At 38.6% G+C, this 27,069-nt stretch overlaps 1 protein-coding gene and 1 non-coding gene across 6 annotated transcripts in view; both read left to right on the top strand.

Moving 5' to 3' along the window:
- ANKRD45 (ankyrin repeat domain 45) overlaps positions 1-27,069 on the top strand; it is a 73,630-nt gene that overhangs the window by 11,596 nt on the left and 34,965 nt on the right. Inside the window, exons 1-4 of one of the 5 annotated variants that reach the window (XM_063627378.1) lie at positions 7,477-7,500; positions 7,748-7,856; positions 11,588-11,924; positions 24,058-24,225. In XM_063627378.1, coding sequence (XP_063483448.1) covers positions 11,603-11,924; positions 24,058-24,225 — 490 coding nt within the window. In that variant the 5' untranslated portion in view covers positions 7,477-7,500; positions 7,748-7,856; positions 11,588-11,602. Of the gene's footprint in view, positions 1-1,133; positions 1,186-5,209; positions 5,257-7,476; positions 7,501-7,747; positions 7,857-10,496; positions 10,518-11,587; positions 11,925-24,057; positions 24,226-27,069 lie in introns of those variants that run through there. The other 4 variants (XM_063627379.1, XM_063627380.1, XM_063627381.1 and 1 more) reach the window with 4 other exon arrangements.
- Positions 10,818-10,921, top strand: LOC134735045 (small nucleolar RNA U13). Its single transcript, XR_010117906.1, has one exon. It is a non-coding gene; the product is annotated as a small nucleolar RNA U13 (small nucleolar RNA).

Here is a 27,069-nt window from a genome sequence, read left to right as displayed (position 1 = left end):
GATAAATTCCTTGTTGAAACTGCACTGGGTGTGCCTGCTCACCAGACACCCGATCTTGCAAGACCGTTATTAAAAAGTCTCTCTTTTGCTGTTCTTCATGCCTCTAAGTCCATTCTTTGGGTTTGGACAGGTGAGTGTGTTTCTCACATCACCTAACTCCTGAGATCTTATGGGGAAGCTGCTGATAACCAGTTTCAGATGTTTTCTATCTATTGGGAGAGTGCCTTTTCCTGGCATTGGCTGCAACCAATTATTATTTTAGAGAGACAGTTAACAACTGCCTATCACCTGATGGTCGCCTGACATTCCTGGTGGGGGATAGAGGAGCCTGCTCTGCTCATGCCTGACTACCTACTGTAACAACGGTGAAATTTTGCTTGGGCCTTAGGTCAAATATTCATTTCAAAACTAGGCTATTCGAACTTCAGCACAAATGTTCAGAGCCCCTCTAAAACATTCACCTACTCCTTAATGGACTCCTGGTAGAAACAGTAAAGAAATGAGTATTTTCCTTCACACCTGCCTTCAGCACAAAAACTTCCCTGTTTTCACTATGTGATTCATGTGAACATTGATATAATTGCTAGATATGCCTGGCCCTTCCCTGCTGGTTTCTTTCGAACCCCTTGTCCCTCCACCTCCATTGCTTCCCCCCTTTTAAAGTTGTGTTTTGCATCTTGAATTTCTGAATCAAGAGGGATATAGTCTCCAAATTTCTTCCGCTCCTAAGGTAGTTTGGCACTTGTGAGGTCGCCTGAAACACTCCTTTGCTGGTGACAATGACCATAAACCATGGGAGAAAAATATCCAATAACTAGAAAATTAAGCAAGGGGTTATTCATATAATCTTTTGTAGTTCTTAGAATGCAACCTCATATTTCCAGAAAATTCTTTCGTTTAAAAGCCAAAGATAAGACAGGCCAACAACCAATATGCACAACTTATTTTTAAACTGTAAAACAAATACTGTATAACAGAAAATTTACAAAACAAAGAAAAAACCGACACGCCACCCACAGACTGAAATTATCTAGATAATTCCTGGCTGTTTTCCCCTCTGGCTTCCTGTGCCTTTGCAACCAAGAATAACCTTCCCGCGCTGCCGGAACCACGGCGCAGGGGGAGGCGCTGCCTCGCGCGTTGCGCCGTTGCCGTGGTAACCGAGGAGGCTGGGGCCCAAGTGTGGTGAGTCTAGGGGTCCTGGTGCCGTGGGCTAGGGTGGGCACTCGGTGAGGAGTGCGAGGGGATAGACGGACATCTTCCCTCCAGGCTGCTCGGGCAGGGCTGGAGGGGAGTGGGCTTAAATCTCAGCGTCCTCACACTGCTTCTGTCCAGAGCTTTGCGCACCGGTCCCCTACCCCGCCTGCAGCCGCGAGGGATCGCAGAAGGTCCCCAGGGAATTCAGGCCGGAAGAGCAAACTCTGGTGCCCTGAAGTGTCCGTTGCCCCCTCGCTGGATCTCCTGGATCACCTGGCGGCGCTGCCACTTTCTGTATCCTGTTCCTCAGGCCTTCTCTTTGTTTAACCCTGTGTGCCCAGGGCTGCCCCTGGGGTCCTTCTCCTTGAGCTGGGACTTAAAATCCTTAAGGGACTACATTTTTTTTTTTTTTTTTTTGAAGAAAAAAATCAGTTGGCTTAAAAGGCACATTAGGATCTACTCCTCTATCACAACTTCAGGCTGCGTCGCTTGCCTCCTTGCCCTTTGTTTATGCTCTTCCCGTTACCTGGATTGTCCTTTTTTCCTTCCTTTTAAGACTCCTACTCTTCAATATCGAGGTTTCATCTCTTTTGGGAAACCTTTCTGAGACCGCCACCCAGAGTTGAATGTAGATGTCCACGTTTTTACTCTCAGAGCACTCTTTGCCTACCTCCATTGAATCCCTGATCTCACTCTGTCATTGCTGATTTACTTGTGTCTTCCCTACTAAAATGTGAGAGCCTGTGGGGTAGGGGCTATGACCTATGTGATTTTCTATTGTGGGTGCCTCAAAAGCAATCACATTCTATAGGTAAAAAGAAAAGTTTATAGATTTTTATATACTTATTTAGTAAGGCAGACCAGGTGCTATCCTCATTTCAGAAAAGTCAGATAATTAGTAACAGAATCAAGACAAAAGCAATGCCATTCTGCCTTCATAGTTCCAGCCTTCCCTCTTCCCTCCCATGCTCATATTCTCTGTGAAACTTGAGTTATATGTAGCAAGGTTACAATTTTGATGTATGTTATTACTTTTGTGGGCAAAGAAAATGTAATTTATTTTTGTATATGACCGATCTGGTTCCTTTCACGAGCATTTACTTATTGATTATTAGGAAAGAATCTAAATGTCCGATTGGTTTTAAAGTTTAGCTCAATCTAGAATTGATTTCTTTGGCTAGTGTTTAATTTCTCTTATATACAAATATTTAGGTTCTCAGGTATCTTCTTGGATTCTTTCCTTGAGATGGTGCCCTGGCTATGTCGATGGCTCACGGAATCAGTTATGGGGACGTGTCAGGGTCCCTTTGCTTTCCCTTGGCTCTGCGGGGTGATGTTCCTGGTATACCGAGTGCTTCCTGCCCTATTGCTTTCTTGGTTCTAACCTTTGGCTTATATAGCTTGTGAACAGGTATCTCCTGGTTTTGTCAGGACTCAGTAGAGCTCCCTGGCTCATTCAATTGCGCTGAGTTCCTGCTGTGACTTCCCTTCAGCCCTGACTGGAGTGGTTTGCACCACAGCCCTCCCTCCCTGCAAAGCCTCCTTGCCCTGCTATAGTAATGGAGCAGGGCGAGCATCCTGCAAGACTTTCCTATTTCTAGGTCTCATGTATATCCTAAGGCAGTGCCCTCAAACTTTGTTGTCTCAGGACTCCATTTTGCTCTTAAGAAATGATCCCGAAGAGCTTTCCTTTATGTGAGTTATGTCTTTTAATCTAGTATTAGATATGTTGTAAGAATTAGAAATTAAACTGAGGATTTAAAAAATGTTTATTAATTCCTTAAAAAATAAAACATGTTAACATAATTATATATTTCTCATAAAAATATTTTCCAGAACAAAAGAATTAGTTAGAAAGTGGCATTATTTTACATTTCTGCAAATGTCTTTAATTTCTGGCTTAATGGGAGACAGATTCTTATGTCTGCTTCTGCAGTCTGTTGCAATATGTTGTTTTGAAATATGTAAAGAAAATTCCTCCTTACATAGATATATAGTTGGAAAAGGGAGGAGTATTTTAATAGCTTTTTCAGATAATTGTGCACATTTTTGTGACTGCACCAAAACTCTGCAAGTGGTAGTTTCTTTTTCTTTTTTTTTTTTTTTAAGACAGGGTCTCACTCTGTTGTGCCAGGTTGGAGTGCAGTGGGGTGATTTCGGCTCACTGCAACCTCTGCCTCCCGGGTTCCAGTGATTCTCCTGCCTCAGCCTCCTGAGTAGCTGGGACTACAGGCAACTGCCACCACGCCTGACTAATTTTTTTTGTGTGTTTTTAGTAGAGACGGGGTTTCACCATATTGGCCAGGCTGGTCTTGAACTCCTGACCTTGTGATCTGCCCACCTCAGCCTCCCAATATGCTGTGATTACAGGTGTGAGCCACTGCTCCTGGCCACAAGTGGTAGTTTCTTAAAGGCTAGTTGCAGTGCGGAATCTGAAGCCATGTCAATGAACTTTTCATACTGTGTTACATTAAAATCTATTGATCTGTCTTATACTTTGGATCTTTTACCCATGCTCTATATTGTAACATAATGGAAAATGGCAGGGGGAGTGAAGCTGATTTTGTAAAGGAGAAAAGCAGTCATTCAAATCAAGCAAAATGTTGCTTTATTTAGTTATACCAATTTTCCAAATGTTAACATGTTTCATGCTGTAATATTTTTAAAAGCCCACTTTCATTAATATCATCTCTGATCTCATCATAAAAGTATTGGGAAGTCGTTGGCCAACACATGGCCAATACGAGTTTTCTAAAATGCAAATTGCAGCTGGGCATGGTGGCTCACACTTGTAATCTCAGCATTTTGGGAGGCTGAGGTGGGAGGATCACTTGAGGTTGAGACCAGCATGGGCAACACAGCCAGACCCCCTGTCTCTACAGAAAAATTAAAAAATTAGCCTGATGTGATGGCACGCATCTATAGTCGCAGCTACTTGGAAGGCTGAGTTGGGAGGATTGCTTGAGCCCAGGAATTCAGGCTGTAGTGAGTCGTGATGGCATCACTGCACTTCAGCTTGGGTGACAGAGTGAGATCTTGTCTAAAAAAAAGAGTGCTATTTGTATTAGAGTTCTTCAGAGAAACAGAATCAATACAATATATATAGTCCTCTGTATCTGTGGATTAAACCAGCCTTGGATCTAAAATATTTGGAAAAAACATGGATGGTTGTGTTTGTACTAAACGTATACAGACTTTTTTTCTTGTCATTATTTCCTAAGCAATACAGTATAACAACTATTTACATAGCATTTACATTGTATTAGGTATTATAAGTAATCTGATTTAACAATATATGGGATGATGTGCGTAGGTTATATGCAAATATTACACCATTTTATATAAGGCACTTGAACATCCATGGATTTTGGTATCTACAGGGGTGGAGGGTTCCTGAATCAATCCCCCTATGAATACTGAGGGACAACTGTGTATATGAATAAATATAGAATAATCTATTATAAGGAATTGGTTCATGTGATTATGGAGGCTGAGAAATTTCAAGATCTGCATTCAGCAAGCTGGAGATGCAGGAGAGCCATTTGTGTAGTTCCAATCCAGGTCTGAGGTCCTGAGAAACAGGAAAGCTGTTAGTGTAAGTTCTAGTCCCAGCCTGGGCCTGAAGGCAGATGCCCAGCTTGAAATTAGGCAGAGAGAGTGAATTCTCCCTTTCTTAATCTTTTGTTGTATTCAGGCCTAGTTATTTTTCATAAACTATTTTTTTTTTGTTAACAGGTAATGTGTTTAAGACGAATTAATACGTACTTTATTTATGGTTTTTTTGTTGTTTTTTGGAGACAGGGTCTTGCTCTGTCATCCAGGCTGGAGTGCAGTGGCGTGATCGTAGCTCACTGCAACCTCTGCCTCCTGGGCTCAAGTGATTCTCTTGCCTCAACCTCCCAAGTAGCTGGGACCATAGGCATGTGCCCCCATGCTCAGCTATTTTTTTTTCTGTATTTTTTGTAGAGATGGGGTTTCGGTGTGTTGCCCAAGCTGGTCTCGAACTCCTGAACTCAAGTGATCCACTCACCTCAGTCCCCCAAACTGCTGGGATTACAGGTATGAGCCACTGTACCTGGCCTCAGTTTTAATTTCTAATATAAATATTAATTTAGATATAACCCACATAAACAAAAATTCCCTGGGGTTCTCAATTTTTAAGACTGTAAAGAGCCCTGAGATCAAAGAATTTGAGAACCACTGCCCTAATTATGTTGGTTCTGGGCTGATGTAGAAATTAAGCTCCATTCAAGGGTATAACAAGAGTAGCTGTGAATATTCTGGACCAAATCATAGTTCAAGATTTGATCTAGTTTGTCTTCATATCTTTGAATTAACCTGGGATCAGACTGATCTCTAGATGTGGAATAATATGTTGGTAATCAAGTGTCTGGTGGTGGTAGGGTAGAAAATTATTTATTCATACCCTGCATAGGAATAAACTATGGCATATTCAAAAAGAAGAAGAGCTGGGTGTGGTGGCATGGGCCTGTAGTCCTAGCTACTTGGGAGGTGGAGACAGGAAGATTGTGAGCCCAGCTACTAAGGATCCAGGGCAGGAGGATAGCTTGAGCCCAGGAGTTCAAGACCAGCCCGTGCAATATAGCAAGACCTTGTTTTTTTTTTGTTGTTGTTATTGTTGTTTTTTTTTTATAAAAAGGAAGAAAATCAGTAGCATTACCATCTTTTCTTTTGCTTCATGGATGATTTTGCTAGAGGTTTGATGATGACTTAATAATGATGATGGTAGCTTCTATTTACTAAATGTTCCCCATGTGCTTGGCATGTACACCATCTAATTTATTTTAATTCTTAGAACAATCATAGACTAGGCTCTAGTGTTATTCCTACAAGAGAGTAGGTAAATTACCCAGTATTATGCAGCTAATAAATTGCGGGATTGGATTGTGAACCCAAGTCTCTCTGACTCCAAAACCCATTGCTCTTGGCTACAAAAAAAAGCACTGGGAATTGCAAGCTTGACTTTAAGAGTTACTGAATATATATGACTTGTTAAGAATTGTGGTAAGTCTGAAAGTAACACAAAGAAATATAAAGCTTGATTCCTGCACCCAGCAAGTTTACAACCTAATTGGATAGATTACGTACTTGAAACAATTAGAAAATAATATAATATCATATTTGGTAAGTTGTATTGTATAGACTATACATAATGGCCTTTGGAGTTCAGAATATTGAGAGGCCAGTGTGCACTCAAGAGAGGAATTAAGGAAAGTCTTAGGAAGAAAGTGGGTTTATAGCTTGGCCTAAATAGGATTTGGGTAGTTGGAATGTAGGAGATATAAAGCTATTCTAGGTCTCATAGCAGGAATACCTGTGAAACAAAAATAGGAATTTCTCAGTATCTTCAAGGTCTCATGGCTGGGTCCCTGGTGTTCCAGTGAAAGGCATTCCAAACACATCCTGCCTCTATTCTCTAAGGTTTGAATATGGATATCTTTAGCAGAAATATTTCAAAAGATTACAACTACTATTAATAGAGTGACAAAATTATTGTCTAATAATAACGGACACTTTTGAGAGTGAAAGTAGATGCTATTAAAAATTATACCAGGAAAACAGATATAACGGGAAATGTCCTGCATACATTGGGACATATGTCACCCAAGCTATTAACCATAAACACAAGCTGTTTAACTTCTGTTAGAGTCCTTCTTGTTGATTTCCTGGTATAGTCTCCATAGTGCTTATTCAGGACTCATGTTTTTACACACTGTGGGTTGTATCCCATTTAGTGGGTCATGCAGTCAGTTTAGTAGGTGGCACCCAGCTTTAAAAAAATAGAATGGGACAAAAAACAGTGATATGTTACCTGTAGTAAAGAGAAATATTGCTTTGTCTTAAAAAGAAATATATATGTACAAATATAGCCATATATGCCTCATATCCAGGATAAAATTGTCCATTGTTACCAAACAATAAATTATGTGGATACTCTATTGATAGTAGTTACATATATTTACATATAAAATTAAAATGTCATAAACTAATTTATGTATTATAACAGAAATAATTTATACAAGATATAAAATAATATATATGTATTTGAAGAGAACAACCACCTCATGGTCTAAATTATCCTTTCAGGCTCCAGCTATTATGCTTGAAATCCAGTGAGAAGGAATTAAGCATTCCTGGAATTTGCAGTCTATAGATCTGCTTACATCTTATCGCTTACTATTTGGACATGTGGCCACACCAGTATTACAAGAGAGATTGGAAAATAGTCTTATTCCACCATAAAGATCAGTTTAAAAAAAAGTCTTGTTAAAAGAAAAGAGGGTGGGGTTCTATTCCAGAAGAAAAGAGGGTGGGGTTCTATTCCAAAAGAAAAGGAGATGAGATTTTGGGGAAAACAACTAGTAATTACTGGGAGGCTGAAAATGAGGAAATCAAGGGAACTGTGGAGGATCAGACCACAAAAACCACAGTATGTTCTCATAGCAGGCAGTTTGATCAGCATACTATTTCTGTCGCTTGTGATGAGTGCCCTTCAACTAGCCTCATTTCCTTGTATCCCTTGTTCAAGATTCAAGATCACGGGATGGATCCCCTGATGGGTTGAGCTTAAATAATGTGCCTGCCCCCAGGCTTGTGCTGAGAGAGAGAAAAGAAGAATCCTGCTTCTTCGTCTTCCGGTGTGGGAAGTTAGCTATATCTTTTATTAGAATTCTCTGAAACTGAGATAGGAGTGCTTTAAAGAAGGGGTGTGTGTGTGTGTGTGTGTGTGTGTGTGTGTGTGTGTGTTGGAAGGGTGGGGAGTTGGATGTCAGACACGAAGAATTATAAGTTTCCACTGTAGTTCTTCTGTAAAATGAAAGAGTTGAACTAAACCATCTCAAATACAAGACATGCACCAAATCTTATGGTTGAGTCATTGTTGATTGGGTAACTCAACTCCCATTTCCAATCCCTGTCTACCTTGCTTGCCTCTATCAGAGAGGCTGGAAAATAAAGAAACTTGCTTTTTGCCCCCCCTCTCCTCTTAAAGATGGGGTAGCCACACCACATTGTACAGTCTGGCCTTTGAGATATAACTGGAAGTTTGTTGGGACTTGTTAGAAAAGATTTTTGTTTTGCTTTCCCCTTAAGAGGGTTTGGAAGGATTGATATCACTGGTATCCTCTAGGGGATTTACCCATTCTTCCTGCCATCAATTAAGATGAGATTTCAGGAGTTATAACATGAGGCAAGAGTTGTGAAGATGAAAGTCTGACACACTAAGTATGATGGAGTGATAGAAAGAGATTGGATCTATATTTTTGAGCTGCTGAACCATCTCCATCTTTAAATTTCTCATTATGTGAGAAAAGAATCTCCTACTTTTAAATAGTCAATCTTATTTGGCTTTTGTATTATTTACAGCCAAAGAATTCCTAACAGCTTACAAGCATTATACACATTTACAGAAGGAAGGGATTAACATAGGGTAGTAATAGAGAAGGTTCTAATAGTCTACCAATTTAAAATGCATATCACAATGATCTTTCGACTATTATCCTATTTATTTTCTTTACTTTACCATAGCAGTAAATGACAATTTTCTTTTCTTTCAGCACTCTTTAGGACTGTTATTTCTTAAGAACAGGGTCAGAAAACTATGGCCTGTGGACCACCACCTGTTTTGTAAATAACATTTTCTTCAAACACAGCCACACCCATTCATTTGTGTATTGTCTGTAACTACTTTCAAGCAACAACTGCAGAGTTGAGTAGTTAGAATAGAGACAGAGGGCCCGCAAGCCTAAAATATCTGCTCCCTGGCCTTTTACCCCTGCTTTGGAATGCCGTTCCATTTTCCTGTGGCCTTCATAGTCTTTGTCATTCTCTGCAGTCCTACTTCAGTATCACCTTGATTGTTCTTTTTCAAGTTTTTTCTCTTCACTTCCCTGTTATTTCCTAGTGCTTCACCATGTTTATTTCCTTGGAAACACTTATAACAATCTAAAATTATCACTTATGTTTTATTGCCTGTTTCCAATCAGAATATATGCTTCATGATAGGAGGGATCTTTCCTACCTTGTTGAATCCTTAGGATCTAGCATAGTGCTTGGCATAGAGGAAGGAATCCAATAAACACTGAATTATATGAGTGAATAATTAAAGCCCCAATTCACACTAATTTAGACTTCAGTAATAACTGTCTAATTGATTTTTCTTTTTTGCCTCTAGTCTCTTACTCTAATCTGTGTCACTCAGGCTTGTCGGATCAATCTCCTTGAAACCTACTTAGTTCCTAGCACTAAAACCTTCAGCTAACTGTCCTTAATTGCTCCTTGCTCTACCAGTTGCCTACAGAATCAAGTTCAGACTTATTGATGCAATCCCAGCCTCTTTTTAAGAGCAGACTTCTTGCTTATTTTGAATGGCCTATACTTAACCAAATTGGCCAACATGCTCATTCCCAAAAATACCTGTGATCTTTGCTTTGGTGCTTTAACTTAGTTATTCTATCTGGAATTTCCTTCTTTCTGACTTCTGAATGACAGTCTTGCCCATTCTTGATGGCTCAACTTAAATGTTAATATTCTTTACTAAACATATAATTCCCTTTATCACATTTCCCACATCTTGTCTTCTCCCACTACCCTTTACCCCTGGTAAACATGATCTTGAATCTGTGTTCAATGTTGCTTTTTGTCTTTTTTTTCTGTGTAGTGTTACTGCATCTACTTGTATTCCTAAAAAGTCTGTTTAATTGCTTTTCACTTGACAAAAATATATCTTGAGATATATATATATAATCTTTTGGATTTACATTTTTCCTGTGATATATTGGTAAGATTCATTTATATTGTTCTGTGTCTTACTTACTGCTGTGTGACAAATGAGCCCTAAGCTTGTTAGGTTAAAAACAACACTTGTTCATTATCTCAGTTTCTGTGGGTCAGGAATCTAGGCACAGGTTAGTTGGATCCTCTACTTCAGGATTTCTCATGAGGCTATAATCAAGGTGTTGCCTGAGCCCATAGTCACTTCAGGGTTAACTGGGCCAGATCTACTTCCAAGCTCACTCAGTGGTTGCTGGCAGAATTAAGTTCCTTATGGAATTGGATTAAGAGCCTTCTTGATTCTTACTGGCTGTTGAACAGAGATCACCCTCAGTTCCTTGAAAGGTGGCCTTCTCCATCACAGCACATGAGAAGACCCAGGGAGAGAATATCAGCAAGACAAAATCACAGTCTATTGTAACTGAATTACAGAATTTACATCCCCTTATTATTGCTGTACTCTCTTCATTAGAAGCCAGTCACTAGGTCCAGTCACCTCACATTCAAGGTGAGGAAATTACACGAAGGTATGAATACCAGGAGGCAGGGGTGGGACATTGGGAGCCTTGTCAGAAGTTGCCTACCATATGGCATATCATTGTAATTTATTTCTTTTAACAGTTATATACCATTTTGTGTGACTATACCAGTTTATGCTCATCTTTTTGGACATTGGTTTTCCCTTCTGGGTTTTTTGCTGTTGTGAACAGTGATGCCACAAACATTCTTGTACATAATGAAGAGACTCTGGCACTCTTCTCTGAATCTTTCCCAGTTTAATACTGTGTTCGGACAGACTGAAGCACTATTAAGACATCCTTAGTTAGATCCTTTTGTAATTCATAGGTGTGATTATTGGGTTTTCATGCTCATGTGTGAGAGGTACCTCCTTCAAACCTTGTTACAACACGGGCACATTTCCTGTTTGTTGTGAAAAAAAAGAGACATCCTTGAATAATTTTATCTGGAATTAATCTTATCGCTTCTAAACTCCCATAGCATTTCTCCCATAGCATTATTACTACTTGTCACCTTTTATTATACTTATTTTGTGCATTTCATATTTTTTCTCTTGAAATAGTAGCTTGTTGAAGGTAGGAAATAAACTTGATTCTGGTTTTCACAATTTACACAGTGCTTTCAGTATGTGTTACTGACTGAATGAATTCTGTTTAACTGTTGGTGCCTAATTTTTAATCTTCATAATTTGGCTCCAGTAACCCAATTATATTTCTCACTTCTCTCAAACAAGGACCCTTATTTAGGCAAGTGGGTCTCTTAGACATTCTTTTTCAATCTCTTCCTAATGAATTTAGATCATACGATCTCTCTCTTCTCCTGTTTCTATTGAATTTATTATTTATTTCACACATTTAACATTTTAGCATATACTTGAGCTATGTTATGTGTACCTACTCATAATAGGTACACAATAAACTTTATTGATGGAATTGCTGAAGTATCTTACTTTATAGTTATTTTCAAATAGTTAAGTATTTTTATACCATCTATATTGTCAGTTGACTGAGCAAATAAATAAACAAATACTGATGTGTTTGAGTAGATTTTTATCACTTTTTTATTTTTTTGGTCATAGGTATTTTTGGAGTTAATGGAGTCAGAAGGACCTCCAGAGTCACAGAGTTCAGAATTTTTCTCACAGCAAGAAGAGGAAGATGAAGAAGCCCAAGAACCAGAGGAAACAGGCCCCAAGAACCCCCTTTTACAACCTGCTCTCACAGGGGATGTAGAGGGTTTGCAGAAGATTTTTGAGGATCCTGAGAATCCTCATCATGAACAGGCCATGCAGCTTCTCTTAGAAGAAGACATCGTTGGGAGAAATTTGTTGTATGCAGCTTGCATGGCTGGGCAAGGTGACGTGATTAGAGCTTTGGCAAAATACGGTGTGAATCTGAATGAAAAAACCACCAGAGGTATTTTGTCTTTTTTCTCTCATCAGTATTACTTATGACTACCTAAAGATGCAATGTAATATCTTTAAGGTTAGATATATTTGATGTGCCTGTTTTATGCTTTACATATATGTGTATATACATCTATATGGGTGTATGTATGTGTATACATGTAAATGTATCAATGTTGATATTACATAGTATGGTATTTCAGAACATAGACTTCACTATTTATTAACTGTGTGACTTGGCAAGTTACCTGATCTTTTTGTGTATCTGTTTTTCCATCTGCAAAATGGGGATAATAATTATATTTTCCTTATAGGGTATAATGAGGATTAAGTAGGATAAAATAAATATTTTAGTGCTTGGCATATCGTAAATTGATATATAGTAAATGTGTAATAATTTACTGTTATCTCTTTCCTTTGAAGATTTATTAATTTTTTAGCAATCATTATCTAAATCATTAGCTTTTTAAATTCAGTAATTATTTTTTCAGATTGCAAATATAATACGTGGTCATGGTAGAAAATTAAAAAAAAGATCATCAGCATGATCTTCAGCAAAGAAAGGATATACATTCTCTTCATGCTCACATGGAACATTTAAAAAACATTGATCATATGTTGAGCCATAAAGGAAGTCTTAACAACTATCAAAGTATCTATAGCATATAGTCTTTGATCAGTGACTACAACAAAATAAAATTAAAAAGTAGTAACAAAAAGGTAACTGAAAACTGAAAGCAAGAACGCACTTTATTTATTTTTTATTTTCGTTTTTATTTTTTGAGACAGGGTCTCACTCTGTTGCCCAGGCTGGAGTGTAATGGCATGATCTCAGCTCACTGCAACCTCCGCCTCCCAGGTTCAGGTGATTCTCATACCTTAGCTTCCCGAGTAGCTGGGACTACAGGCGTGGGTCACCACACCTGGCTAATTTTTGTATTTTTTGGTAGAGACGGGGTTTCACCATGTTGGCCAGGCTGGTCTCGATCTCCTGACCTCCAGTGATCCACCTGCCTTGGCCTCCAAAGTGCTGGGATTACAGGTGTGAGCTACTGCATCCAGCCAAGAACACACTTTACATAATCTATTGGTCACAGAAGATATAATGATAATTATGAAATGTTTAAGTGACAACAGCATCACTCTATGTCTGAACCCATGGGATACAACTAAAATTAAAATTCTAGTATAATACATATATTAGAATATAAGAAACATAAAAAATTTAGTAAACAAAGCATTTGACTGAAGAAATTAGAAAAAGAACAACTGAGTAACCAAAGAAAGTAAAAGAAAAATAATTGAATAAATTAATGACATTGGAAATAAAGAAATAGGCCAGAGGCCAGGTGCAGAGGCTCACACCTATAATCTCAGCACTTTGGGAGGCCGAGGCAAGAGGATTGCTTGAGGTCAGGAGTTCAAGAACAGCCTGGGTGACATGATAAGACCCTGTTTCTGAAAAAAAAAAAAAAAAAAAAAAAAAAAAAAAAGAAAGAAAATAGAAAACAGAATAGATGGAAGGGAAAGGATTGATAATACCAAAATTGGGTTCAGTGAAAATGACAGTTGAAAAACATTTGATTATACACACACACACACACACATGCACACACATACACACACACATATTGTTGTTCTCTCTCTTTTTTTTTTTTTTCTTGAGACAGAGTCTTGTTCTGTCACCCAGGCTGGAGTGCAGTGGCACAATGTTGGCTCACTACAGCCTCTGCCTCCTGGGTTCAAGCAATTCTCCTGCCTCAGCCTCCCAAGTAGCTGGGATTACAGGCATGCACCAACATGCCTGGCTAATTTTTGTATTTTTTAGTAGAGAGGGGGTTTTGCCATGTTGGCCAGGCTGGTCTCAAACTCCTGACCCCAGGTGATCCACCTGCCTTGGCCTCCCAAAGTGCTGGGATCACAGGCATGAGTCACTGTGCCCAGCCGAGCTTTGATAATATTAATCAGAGAGAGACAGCACAAATAATATTTGGAATTGAAAACATAGAATATTAACACAGAAAAAAACCTCAGATGTAAACAAAATCATTAGAGCCAGGTGTGGTGGCTCACACCTGTAATCCCAGCACTATGGGAGGCCAGGGTGGGAGGATAGCTTGAGCCAGGAGTTTGAGACAAGCCTCCCTACCTCCTGGACTCAAGCAATGCTCTTGCTTCGGCCTCCCAAAGTGCTGGGATTATAGGTATGAGCCACTGCATCTGGCCTGTGATGAAAGCTCTTAGGGAAATAGGAATAGAAGGAACTTTCCTTAAGGCTGTCTATCAAAAGCCTGAAGCGAACTTACCCAACATTGAATTTTTCAGAAGCATTCTTTATAATCAGAAATAAGACTAAGATATTTGTTATTATGGCTTCCATTTATCATTATAATAGAGGTTCCAGCAAGAGCAGTACGAAGGGTAAGAGAAATAACACAGTATTGTGCTAGAGCCAGCTTTTATGAGCTCTGAAGAACTGATTGTTAAATTTTCAGAGTTCTTGTGAGTTGGTTGACATCATGTTGATAGCTATTGAAACTGGCCATGTTGGGCCATACATCACAGTAATTGGCTAATGATACAAATCAGGGCTTTTTTCTCCAGATAACTAGTTATACATTTACCAGCATACTACTGGATATAAAGATTAGAGTATAAGAAACAAAACTATGATTATTCATAGGTACATAGACTTAAATTCAAGGGAATCTACTATTAGTGCTAAGAGAGTTTAGGAAGAATATGAACATAAGACCAATATCCCAATCAGCAACTTTCTATATGCCATCAACAACAAGAAAATGTGATACAAATAAAGATCTTATTCATAACAAAATGATAAAGAAACTAGGAATAAGTCTGACAAAAGAATTGTAAGACATGGGTCCATTACAAGATGGCCAAATAGGAACAGCTCCAGTCTGCATCTCCCAGCGTGATCAACGCAGAAGATGGGTGATTTCTGCATTTCCAACTGAGGTACATGGTTCATCTCATTGGGACTGGTTGGACATTGGGTGCAGCCCATGGAGGGTGAGCCAAAGCAGGGTGGGGCATCCCCTCACCTGGGAAGCACAAGGGGTCAGGGGATTTCCCTTTCCTAGCCTAGGGAAGCCATGACACACTGTACCTGGAAAAACGGGACATTCCTGCCTAAATACTGTGCTTTTACAACAGTCTTAGCAAATGGCACACCAGGAGATTATATCCTGTGCCTGGCTTGGCGGGTCCCACGCCCATGGAACCTTGCTCACTGCTAGTGCAGCAGTCTGAGATCAACCTGTGAGGCCGCAGCATGGCAGGGGGATGGGCATCCGCCATTGCTGAGGCTTGAGTAGGTAAACAAAGCAGCCAGGGAAGCTCGAACTGGGTGGAGCCCACCACAGCTCAGCAAGGCCTGCTGCCTCTGTTGACTCCACCTCTGGGGTCAGGGCATAGCTGAACAAAAGGCAGCAGAAACTTCTGCAGAATTAAATGTCCCGTCTGACAGCTCTGAAGAGAGCAGTGATTCTCCCAGCATGGCGTTTGAGCTCTGAGAACGGACACACTGACTCCTGACCCCCATGTAGCCTAACTTGGAGACACCTCCCAGTAGGGGCCAACTGACACCTCATACAGGTGGGTGCCCCTCTGGGACAAAGCTTCCAGAGGAAGGATCAGGCAGCAATATTTGCTGTTCTGCAATATTTGCTGTTCTGCAGCCTCTGCTGGTGATACCCAGGCAAACAGGGTCTGGAGTGGACCTCCAGCAAACTCCAACAGACCTGCAGCTGAGGGACCTGACTGTTAGAAGGAAAACTAACAAACAGAAAGGAATAGCATCAACATCAACAAAAAGGACATCCACAGCAAAACCCCATCTGTAGGTCACCAACATCAAATACCAAAGGTAGATCAAACCGCAAAGATGGGGAGAAACCAGAGCAGAAAAGCTAATAATTCTAAAAACGAGAGCACCTCTTCTCCTCCAAAGGATCACAGCTCTTCACCAGCAATGGAACAAAGCTGGATGGAGAATGACTTTGATGAGTTGACAGAAGTAGGCTTCAGAAGGTCAGTAATAACAAACTTCTCTGAGCTAAAGGAGGATGTTTGAACCCATTGCAAGGAAGCTAAAAACCTTGAAAAAAAGATGAGACGAATGGCTAACTAGAATAAACAGTGTAGAGAAGACTTTAAATGACCTGATGGAGCTGAAAATCATGGCAGGAGAACTACGTGACACATGCACAAGCTTCAGTAGCCAACTCGATCAAGTGGAAGAAAGGGTATCAGTGATTGAAGATCAAATTAATGAAATAAAATGAGAGGACAAAATTAAAGAAAAAAGAGTAAAAAGAAATGAAGAAAGCCTCTAAGAAATATGGGATTATGTGGAGAGACCAAATCTACGTCTGATTGGTGTACCTGAAAGTGATGGGGAGAATGGAAACAACTTGGAAAACACTCTTCAGGATATTATCCAGGAGAACTTCCCCAACCTAGCAAGGCAAGCCAACATTCAAATTCAGGAAATACAGAGAACACCACAAAGATACTCCTCAAGAAGGGCAACCCCAAGACACATAATTGTCAGATTCACCAAGGTTGAAATGAAGGAAAAAATGTTAAGTGCAGCCAGAGAGAAAGGTTAGGTTACCCATAAAGGGAAGCCCATCAGACTAACAGCTGATCTCTTGGCAGAAACTCTGCAAGCCAGAAGAGAGTGGGGGCCAATATTCAACGTTCTTAAAGAAAAGAATTTTCAACCCAGAATTACATATCCAGCCAAACTAAGCTTCGTAAGTAAAGGAGAAATAAAATCCTTTACAGACAAGCAAATGCTGAGAGATTTTGTCACCACCGGGCCTGTCTTGCAAGAGCTCCTGAAGGAAGCACTAAACATGGAAAGGAATAACTGGTACCAGCCACTGAAAAAACATGCCATATTGTAAAGATCATCGATACTAGGAAGAAACTGCATCAACTAACAGGCAAAATAATCAGCTAACATCGTAATGTCAGGATCAGAGTCACACATAACAATATTAACCTTAAGTGTAAATGCCCCAATTAAAAGACACAGACTGGCAAATTGGATAAAGAGTCAAGACCCATCAGTGTGCTGTACTCAGGAGACCCATCTCATGTGCAGAGACATACATAGGCTTAAAATAACGGGATGGAGGAAGATCTACCAAGCAAATGGAAAGCAAAAAAAAAAAAAAAAAAAAAAACCCAAAGGTTGCAATCCTAGTCTCTGATAAAACAGACTTTAAACCAACAAAGATCAAAAGAGACAAGGGCATTACATAATGGTAAAGGGATCAATTCAACAAGAAGAGCTAACTATCATAAATATATAGACACCCAATACAGGAGCACCCAGATTCATAAAGCAGGTCCTTAGAGACCTACAAAGAGACTTAGACTCCCACACAATAATAATGGGACACTTTAACACCCCACTGTCAACATTAGACAGATCAACGAGACATAAGGTTAACAAGGATATCCAAGACTTGAACTCAGCTCTGCACCAAGCAGACCTAATAGACATCTACAGAATGCTGCACCCCGAATCAACAGAGTATACATTCTTCTCAGCACCATATCACACTTATTCTAAAATTGACCACATAGTTGGAAGTAAAGCACTCCTCAGCAAATGTAAAATAACTAAAATCACAGCAAACTATCTCCCAGACCACAGTGCAATCAAATTAGAATTCAGGATTAAGAAAGTCACTCAAAACCACACAACTACATGGAAACTGAACAATCTGCTCCTGAATGACTACTGGGTAAATAACAAAATGAAGGCAGAAATAAAGATGTTTTTTGAAACCAATGAGAACAAAGGCACAACATACCAGAATCTCTGGGACACATTTAAAGCAGTGTGTAGAGGAAAATTTATAGCACTAAATGCCCACAAGAGAAAGCAGGAAAGATCTAAAATTAACACCCTAACATCACAATTAAAAGAACTAGAGAAGCAAGAGCAAACATATTCAAAAGCTAGCAGAAGGCAAGAAATAACTAAGGTCAGAGCAGAACTGAAGGAGATAGAGACATAAAAAACCCTTCAAAAAATCAGTGAATACAGGAGTTGTTTTTTTCCGAAGTTCCACAAAATTGATAGACCATTAGCAAGACTAATGAAGAAAAGAGAGAAGAATCAAATAGACACAATAAAAAATGATAAAGGGGATATCACCACTGATCCCACAGAAATACAAGCTACCATCAGACAATACTATAAACACCTCTACAGAAATAAACTAGAAAATCTAGAATAAATGGATAAATTCCGGGACACACACCCTCCCAAGACTAAACAAGGTAGAAGTTGAATTGCTCAATAGACCAATAACAGGATCTGAAATTGAGGCAGTAATCAATAGCCTACCAACTAAAAAAAGTCTAGGACCAGATGGATTCACAGCCAAATTCTACCAGAGTTACAAGGAGGAGCTGGTACTATTCCTTCGGAAACTATTCCAGTCAATAGAAACAGAGGGAATCCTCTGTAACTCATTTTATGATGTCAGCGTCATCCTGATACCAAAGCTTGGCAGAGACACAACAAAAAAAGAGAATTTTAGGCCAATATCCCTGATGAACATCGATGTGAAAATCCTCAATATAATACTGGCAAATAGAATCCAGCAGCACATCAAAAGCTTATCCACCATGATCAAGTTGGCTTCATCCCTGGGATGCAAGGCTGGTTCAACATACGCAAATCAATTAACATAATCCATCACATAAACAGACCCAACGACAAAAAACCACATGATTATCTCAATAGATACAGAAAAGGCCTTTGACAAAATTCAACAGCCCTTCATGCTGAAAACTCTCAATAAACTAGTGATTGATGGAATGTATCTCAAAATAATAGAGCTATTTATGACAAACCCACAGCCAATATCATACTGAATGGGTAAAAACTGGAAGCATTCCCTTCGAAAACTGGCACAAGACAGGGATGCCCTCTCTCACCACTCCTATTCAACATAGTGTTGGAAGTTCTGGCCAGGGCAATCAGGCAGGAGAAGGAAATAAAGGGTATTCAATTAAGAAAAGAGGAAGTCAAATTGTCCCTGTTTGCAGATGACATGATTGTGTATTTAGAAAACCCCATCATTTCAGCCCCAAATCTCCTTAAGCTGATAAGCAACTTCAGCAAATTCTCGGGATACAAAATCAATGTGCAAAAATCACAAGCATTCCTATACACCAAAAACAGAGAAACAGCCAAATCATGAATGAACTCCCATTCACAATTGCTACAAAGAGAATAAAATACCTAGGAATCCAACTTACAAGGGATGTGAAGGACCTCTACAAGGAGTATTACAAACCACTGCTCAACGAAATAAAGGAGGACACAAACAAATGGAAGAACATTCCATGCTCATGGGTAGGAAGAATCAATATCGTGAAAATGGCCGTACTGCTCAAGGTGATTTATAGATTCAATGCCATCCCTATCAAGCTACCAATGACTTTCTTCACAGAATTGGAAAAAAGTACTCTAAAGTTCATATGGAACCAAAAAAGAACCCACATTGCCAAGACAATCCTAAGCAAAAAAAACAACAAAGCTGAAGGCATCATGCTACCTGACTTCAAACTGTACTACAAGGCTACAGTAAGCAAAACAGCATGGTACTGGTACCAAAACTGAGGTATAGACCAATGGAACAGAACAGAGGCCTCAGAAATAACACCACACATCTGTAATCATCTGATCTTTGACAAACCTGACAAAAACAGGAAATGGGGAAAGAATTGCCTATTTAATAAATGGTGCTGGGAAAACTGGCTAGCCATATGTAGAAAGCTGCAACGGGATCCCTTCCTTACACCTTATACTAAAATTAATTCAAGATAGATTAAAGACTTAAATGTTAGACCTAAAATCATAAAAACCCTAGAAGAAAACCTAGGCAATACCATTCAGGACATAGGCATGGGCAAAGGACTTCATGACTAAAACACCAAAAGCAATGGCAACAAAAGCCAAAATTGACAAATGGGATCTAATTAAACTAAAGAGCTTCTGCACAGCAAAAGAAACTACCATCAGAGTGAACACACAACCTACAGAATGGGAGAAAATTTTTGCAATCTGCCCATCTGACAAAGGGCTAATATCCAGAATCTGCAAAGAACTTAAACAAATTTACAAGAAAAAAACAACCCCATCAAAAAGTTGGCAAAAGACATGAACAGACACTTCTCAAAAGAAGACATTTCTGCAGCCAACAGACACATGAAAAAATGCTCATCATCATTGGTCATCAGAGAAATGCAAATCAAAACCACAATGAGATACCATCTCACACCAGTTAGAATGGTGATAATTAAAAGGTTAGGAAACAACAGGTGCTGGAGAGGATGTGGAGAAATAAGAATGCTTTTACACTGTTGGTGGGACTGTAAACTAGTTCAACCATTGTGGAACACAGTTGGCTATTTCCTCAAGGATCTAGAACTAGAAATACCATTTGACCCAGGCATCCCATTACTGGATATATACCCAAAGGATTATAAATCATGCTACTATAAAGACATACGCACACGTATGTTTATTGTGGCACTATTCACAATAGCAAATACTTGGAACCAACCCAAGTGTCCATCAATGATAGACTGGATTATGAAAATGCGGCACATATATACCATGGGATACTCTGTAGCCATAAAAAAGGATGAGTTCATATCCTGTGCAGGGACATGGATGAAGCTGGAAACCAACATTCTCAGCAAACTATCATATGGACAGAAAACCAAACAGTGCATGTTCTCACTCATATGTGGGAACTGAACAATGAGAACGCTTGGACACAGGGTGGGGAACATCACACACCGGGATCTATTGTAGGGCAGGGGGTTGGTGAGGGATAGCATTAGGAGAAATACCTAATGTAAATGAGTTAATGGGTGCAGCAAACCAACATGGCACATATATACCTATGTAACAAACCTGCATGTTGTGCACATGTACCCTAGAACTTAAAGTGTAATAATAATAAAATAAGAATTGTAAGACATTTATGGCAAAAAGTATGAAACTTTATTGATTTATATGAAAGACCACATGAAATGTATGTATGTCTCAATAGTGAGACTAAATATCATAATGCTGTTTCTCTTAATTTCTTCCCAATTAATTTGTCAATCTAGTTAATATCTCAGAAGAATCTTTTTAAAAGCAAACTGAGAAGCTGACCCTAACTTTCAGTGGGGAAAATGAACTATTTAATATATGATGCCAGAGAATATTTATTATTCATCTGGAAAAAAATAAAATTATATACCTACTTAGGTATGTACCATACATAAAAATCAATTACAGGTGATTGTAAGACATGAATGTGTAAAGCAAAATATTTTAAACTTTCTGAAAAATAGAATATTGCTATATTCTTGAGACATCACAGAATATCTTGAGATATAAAGAACCCAACCACTAAGGGAAAAGATGTCTCTGTCTATCTATCTAAATTTTAAACTCTGCATAAAAGATATCATAAACAAAATGACAAAATAAGCCACAGACAAAGGATGTATCTATGTAAAGATAGCCTACTAATCAATAGGCTTAGAATTCAACCCAATAGAAAAATAGGCAGAGGATAGCAACATGCAGTTTATGGAAGAGAAACTCTCATGGCCAGTAAGTAAATGAAAATATGTTTAACTTCACTATTAAAAGCAAATGTAAACAATGGGCTACCATGACTCATCAGATTCAGAAAAATTTAAATATTTGACAGGATTAAACATTGGTGAAGATGTAGGAAATGGGAATTCCTTCACTCTGAGGAGGGAGTATAAATTGGTATAATCACTTTTGAGAACATTTATATCAAGTTGTTTATGGACATACCTCATGATCCTAATTTCCATTTCTAGATATATGTCTTTGGGAAACTCTCACACATGCTTACAAGAAGACATAAGTATAAGATGATTATTCAAATATTGCTTATAACAGTTAACCATTGGAAATAAACAATAGGAGGGTAGATAAATTGTTTTCATACAATGGAATATTATACAATAATTAAAAGGAATGAATTAGCTCTTTGGGTATTAAAATGGATAACACTCAAAAATATTGAGACAAAAATCAAGTTACAAAAGATTCTGTAATAGATTGGTTAAGAGCATGGATTTTACAGCCAGACTACCCGAGTTAAAACCCCAGCTTTCCACTAACTTGACTATGTGACTTGGGCAAATTATATAACCTTTCTGTGCTATGGTTTCTTCATCTATAAAAATGAGGATAATAGTAATACCTAAAAACCATACTATATAAAGGAAAAGGAGAGACCCATATCAATATTTGGCAGTGTGTCACTAACACTATTCAAGGAAGGTAGTATTGTGACTGGTTGACATGAATATTGCCATCTTTTTGGTAAGTATTTTCCAGTGTGTGGGAATAGGTGTATAGTCTTTTAGGACTTGACGATACACTCTAAAATATTCCATTTCTTCATTCTGATTCTATGTCACCATGAAACCTTATTTAGAGAGGGGATTCCTAAGCTAAGCATTGCAGGTACTCCTGGTTTCTTCTTGCTGCTTATAGGAAAATACCAGAGGAAAAATAAATTGAGAAAAGGATAATTTGGGAAATTCCAAGCCTGTCCGTATGACAAAGACATGAAAATTAAGATTCACTGTCAGAAAAGCATGCTTCAGAGAGAAAACTGAGTATATGACTCTATAACCTTCTGTTGACGCGTTGGATCAAAAAGTTCAGAGTGGCTGGGTGTGGTAGTTCATGCCTGTAATCCTAGCACTTTGGGAGGCCAGGGAAGGACTGCTTAAGCCCAGGAGTTCCAGACGAGCCTGGGCAGTATACTGAGACTCTGTCTCTACAAAATATTTAAAAAATTATCGGCTGGGCATGGTGGCTTATGCCTATAATCCCAGCACTTTGGGAGGCTGAGGCGAGTGGATCATGAGGTCAAGAGATCAAGACCACCCTGGCCAACATGATGAAACCCCGTCGCTACTAAAAATACAAAAATTAGCTGGGTGTGGTGGTGCATGCCTGTAGTGCCAGCTACTCCAGAAGTTGAGGCAGAATAGCTTGAACCCGGGACACGGAGGTTGCAGTGAGCCGAGATCGTGCCACTGCACTCCAGCCTGGCAACAGCGAAAGACTCCATCTAAAAAAAAAAAAAATCTGGGCATGCTGGCATGAGCCTGTAGTCCCAGCTACTCAGGAAGCTGAGATGGGAAGATTGCTTGAGCCTAGGAGTTCGAGGCTGCAGTGAGTATTCATGCCACTGCACTCTAAACTGGGCAACAGAGTGAGACCCTGTCTAAAAAAATAGTTTAGAGTATTTAGAATACAAACGATTAAGGGATTGACTGGGGTTGTCCCTTTATCACACCAGGAAGCCTCTAGGAAGCTTAAGAGTATTGTCCCTGTGTGCAATAAAGTGAATTGCAGTAAAAAGAAATATGTATATCCTTGTGAGCAAGTTCAAACAATGATCTTTGATTTAATTTAAAAAAAATCAATCTGAAAAATATTTAAAGATGCCTTCCATATTCTTCTTGTTTACAATTATACCTCATGATAGTCACTTGAGAAAGTCTAAGAAATGACTTTCTAATTTGATAGGCCACAATTTTAGTTTTAATTAAAAGAATTTCCAAACCTAAGGTATACACAGTTGTAGTAATTTGTATGATTGTGCTAACAATAATGCTAATTAGAGTTTGATAAAAATTCTTTAAAATCATGGGTCCAGTTGTGTTCAGAATAGATGACTGCTAGGGAGATTGCCATCTTCCTCCCATGATGTTGAAGAGCTCAGGCTTCAGACAGTCTATGCTGGCATCTTGCATCCATCATTTACTGTTTGCCAGGGATGTTTCCTTGGGCAAGTTTCTTAACCCACCTGGACTTTAGTTTCCTTGTCTATAAAATGAGAACTGTAGTAGTTCTGACATCATAGTGGTTTTATAAAACTAAATGAGTTTTCTATATGTAAGACAGTTAGAATAGTGCCCGGCCCATAGTAATTGTTCAATACTTGATCACCATTATGATCTTCCACTATATAATTTAGCCTAAAACAATGTAGTCTGTTTGATCTCACCATCTTCATTCCATTTGTTAGGGTACACACTCTTACATTGTGCTGCAGCCTGGGGTCGTTTGGAAACTTTGAAAGCACTGGTAGAACTGGATGTTGATATAGAAGCTTTGAACTTCCGGGAAGAAAGGGCTCGAGATGTTGCTGCTAGATATTCTCAGACTGAGTGTGTTGAATTCCTGGACTGGGCAGGTAAGGAAGCTCACAAGGGGTTAGCAAAATGACTGATGTGATGAGTTTTTCTCCTATGAATTATAGGATATGTCACCATTTTTCACAGTGTTTTATTTGTAGATACAACCACAGTCACAGCTGGCGATAATACATGAAATTTCCCCCTCTTTATTTTGCTATTGGCCGTAAACATTGTATTTATTAGGAACTGAACATATTGGAAGCTAGTTGATTTACCAACTTCTGTCTAACCAATAATTTTCTATGAGAAAATAATTTCTATAAGAAGATTATTGTATGTTCAATATATATGTTCAAGGCCATTTTTTGAGAGACTCAGGCAAAGTGTATCATTTCTTAAATGTTCAAAAAATAGCATATTTGAGTAATACATTTGATTCCTCAAATACAAAAGGTTGTAACAATAATTTTAGAAAGGTTTATTTAGGCTAAATTAATTTATAGTGCTAATAGTCAGAATAGTAGCTACCCTTATGGCATGGGGGAACTTCTGGGATGTAATGTTCTTTTTCTTAACCTGGTTGCTGGTACATGAGTATGTTTCTTTGAAAATTCATTGAGCTGTACACATGGTTTTTGTACTTTTCTGTTTGTGAGTTATACTTCAATACAAAGTTCAAAAAACAGTACTATTTTGACTTTTGCTAATATTTTGCATATATACTTCCACAACCCTGTAAAATATAGCTTAAAGAGATTTCAGGAAGATGTACCTTTGTAACTAAGCTAGTACTTATGAAGTTTATAGCGTTTATTTTGCATGGTTATCTGCATTCCTGTTTTTAGCAAGTGTTTATTGAATTCCCACTGTGAGCATAGTATTGCTGTAGATACAATTGGTTGTTCCTGCCCTCTGGATATTTGTTAGGTGGGAGATTATAAGTTATGGACACATTCAACGATTATATAAAAATATCAGAAAGACTGATTAAAGGTTAAAATTGGCAGAGTAGGTATTCTGTGCTATAGAGTGGTGGAAGAATAGGAAGTCAGAGCATGTTGGGCTTGAGCTGGGTCTTGAAGAATGGATGGGATTTGAATATGCAATAGAGAGGGAAAGGGCATGAGCAAAATCTTAGAGCTGTGAGTGAAAGTGGCATGTTGGAGGATGGTGACAAGATTGCCTTATTGAGTAGTAGGTCATAGTTTCCACAGGTAGGCTATAACATAGGTAGAATAACAAAAGGGTTAAGTACATGTCTTCTTGAGATTGAGTTTAAATACTGGTGTCCCTACTTGAAACCTATGTGACCTTGGACAAGGTGCTTAAATTCTCTATGCCTCAGTTTCCTTCCCTGAAAAAGGGGCAAATAATATAGTTCCCACCTTTTGAGGATTGCTATGAAAATTAAATGAGATGATATAAAGCAGTTACCACAATACCTGGCATGTGGTCAGCACTTGAAAAATGCTGCTGCTTTTATTACACCATACCCTTAAATGCCAGGCTAAGGTGTTTTTATTTTATTCTGGGAGCCACTGAAAGTTTTTATGTAGAAGAGGAGGAGGATGAAAGTGATCTTGAGGAAGATTCAGCTGGTAGTGGTAAGATGCATGTTCATCAATAAAATGAGAAAGGGACTAGAATAATTGATAGAAATAAGGAAATTAAAGGAAGGAAACACATTTGGGAAGAAAGAAATGAGTTGTGCTTTGTAGATTATTTTTATAATTAACTGTCCACTTGGACTAAATATTTTCTATAAGCAATCTTATGTCAATATCTTCTATTTTTATGATTAGATCTGTAAGTAAAAGGAAAACACAAATAGCAAATAATTCAATTGATCCCCCCATGATTAGTAATTTTAGGTGAAATTCATATTCCATAATTTTTTTTTTTTTTGAGACGGAGTTTCGCTCTTGTTGCTCCAGCTGGAGTACAATGACGTGATCTCGACTCACTGCAACCTGTGCCTCCTGGGTTCAAGCGATTCTCCTGCCTCAGCCTCCCAAGTAGCTGGTATTACAGGCATGTGCCACTATGCCTGGCTAATTTTTGTATTTTTAGTAGAAACAGGGTTTCACCATGTTGGTCAGGTGGTCTCGAACTCCTGACCTCACAATCTGCCCTCCTCAACCTCCCAAAATGCTGGGATTACAGGCATGAGCCACCAGGCCCAGCCCACATTCCATAATTTAAAATCCATTTTTGAAAAATGACCCATAGTACTTAAAAATCACAATTCAAGGACAAATTTTGCTGTAACTTTTCTGAAAAATTTTTTGGGGCTTATGGGTGTGAGGTATTATTGGCTTCCTTCTTCATAATATCCATCTGTTTAATTTGGGTCCTTAGGTTCTTGGAGCAATTATACCGAATATGTCTTAGTGGTGAAAAGAAATGAAAACTCTAAAAAGCAAACTAGTATTGTGTTTCCAGATCAATGAGTTTCATAGTAATGTAGCTGTGGAATGTCAGAAACATAAATAACTCAACATAAAATTTAACATTTATTTAATTCAGCCTTACTATTTGTTTAATTCAGTCTTATGGAGTTTCATAGTAATGTAGCTGTGGAATGTCAGAAACATAAGTAACATAAAATTTAACATTTATTTAATTCAGTCTTATCAAGAATGTACATCACTTCTGTTTCTTCTAGTGATTAGAGTAGGAGTTACCTGGGGAGACTTAAAGGATTCAGAAATCCCTACCCCAAATAGTCTTCTGCATTCTACTGAAAATTCCATTATTAGAGATAAATTTCTTTGGGTTTTAGAGGTTTGGGGATTTTTAAAGTCTTCAGCAGTTCACCATTAGAATAAATATATATTAATGTTCTCTTAGAGGGAATTAGCTAACATTTCAGAACTCTGAAAGTATGAAACAAACATTTA

Source organism: Symphalangus syndactylus, chromosome 12 (genome assembly GCF_028878055.3).
Source record: "Symphalangus syndactylus isolate Jambi chromosome 12, NHGRI_mSymSyn1-v2.1_pri, whole genome shotgun sequence".
NCBI classification, from domain to species: domain Eukaryota; kingdom Metazoa; phylum Chordata; class Mammalia; order Primates; family Hylobatidae; genus Symphalangus; species Symphalangus syndactylus.
The sequence above is the reverse complement of the archived record's forward strand: the minus strand, read 5'-3'. Positions and strand labels throughout refer to the sequence as shown.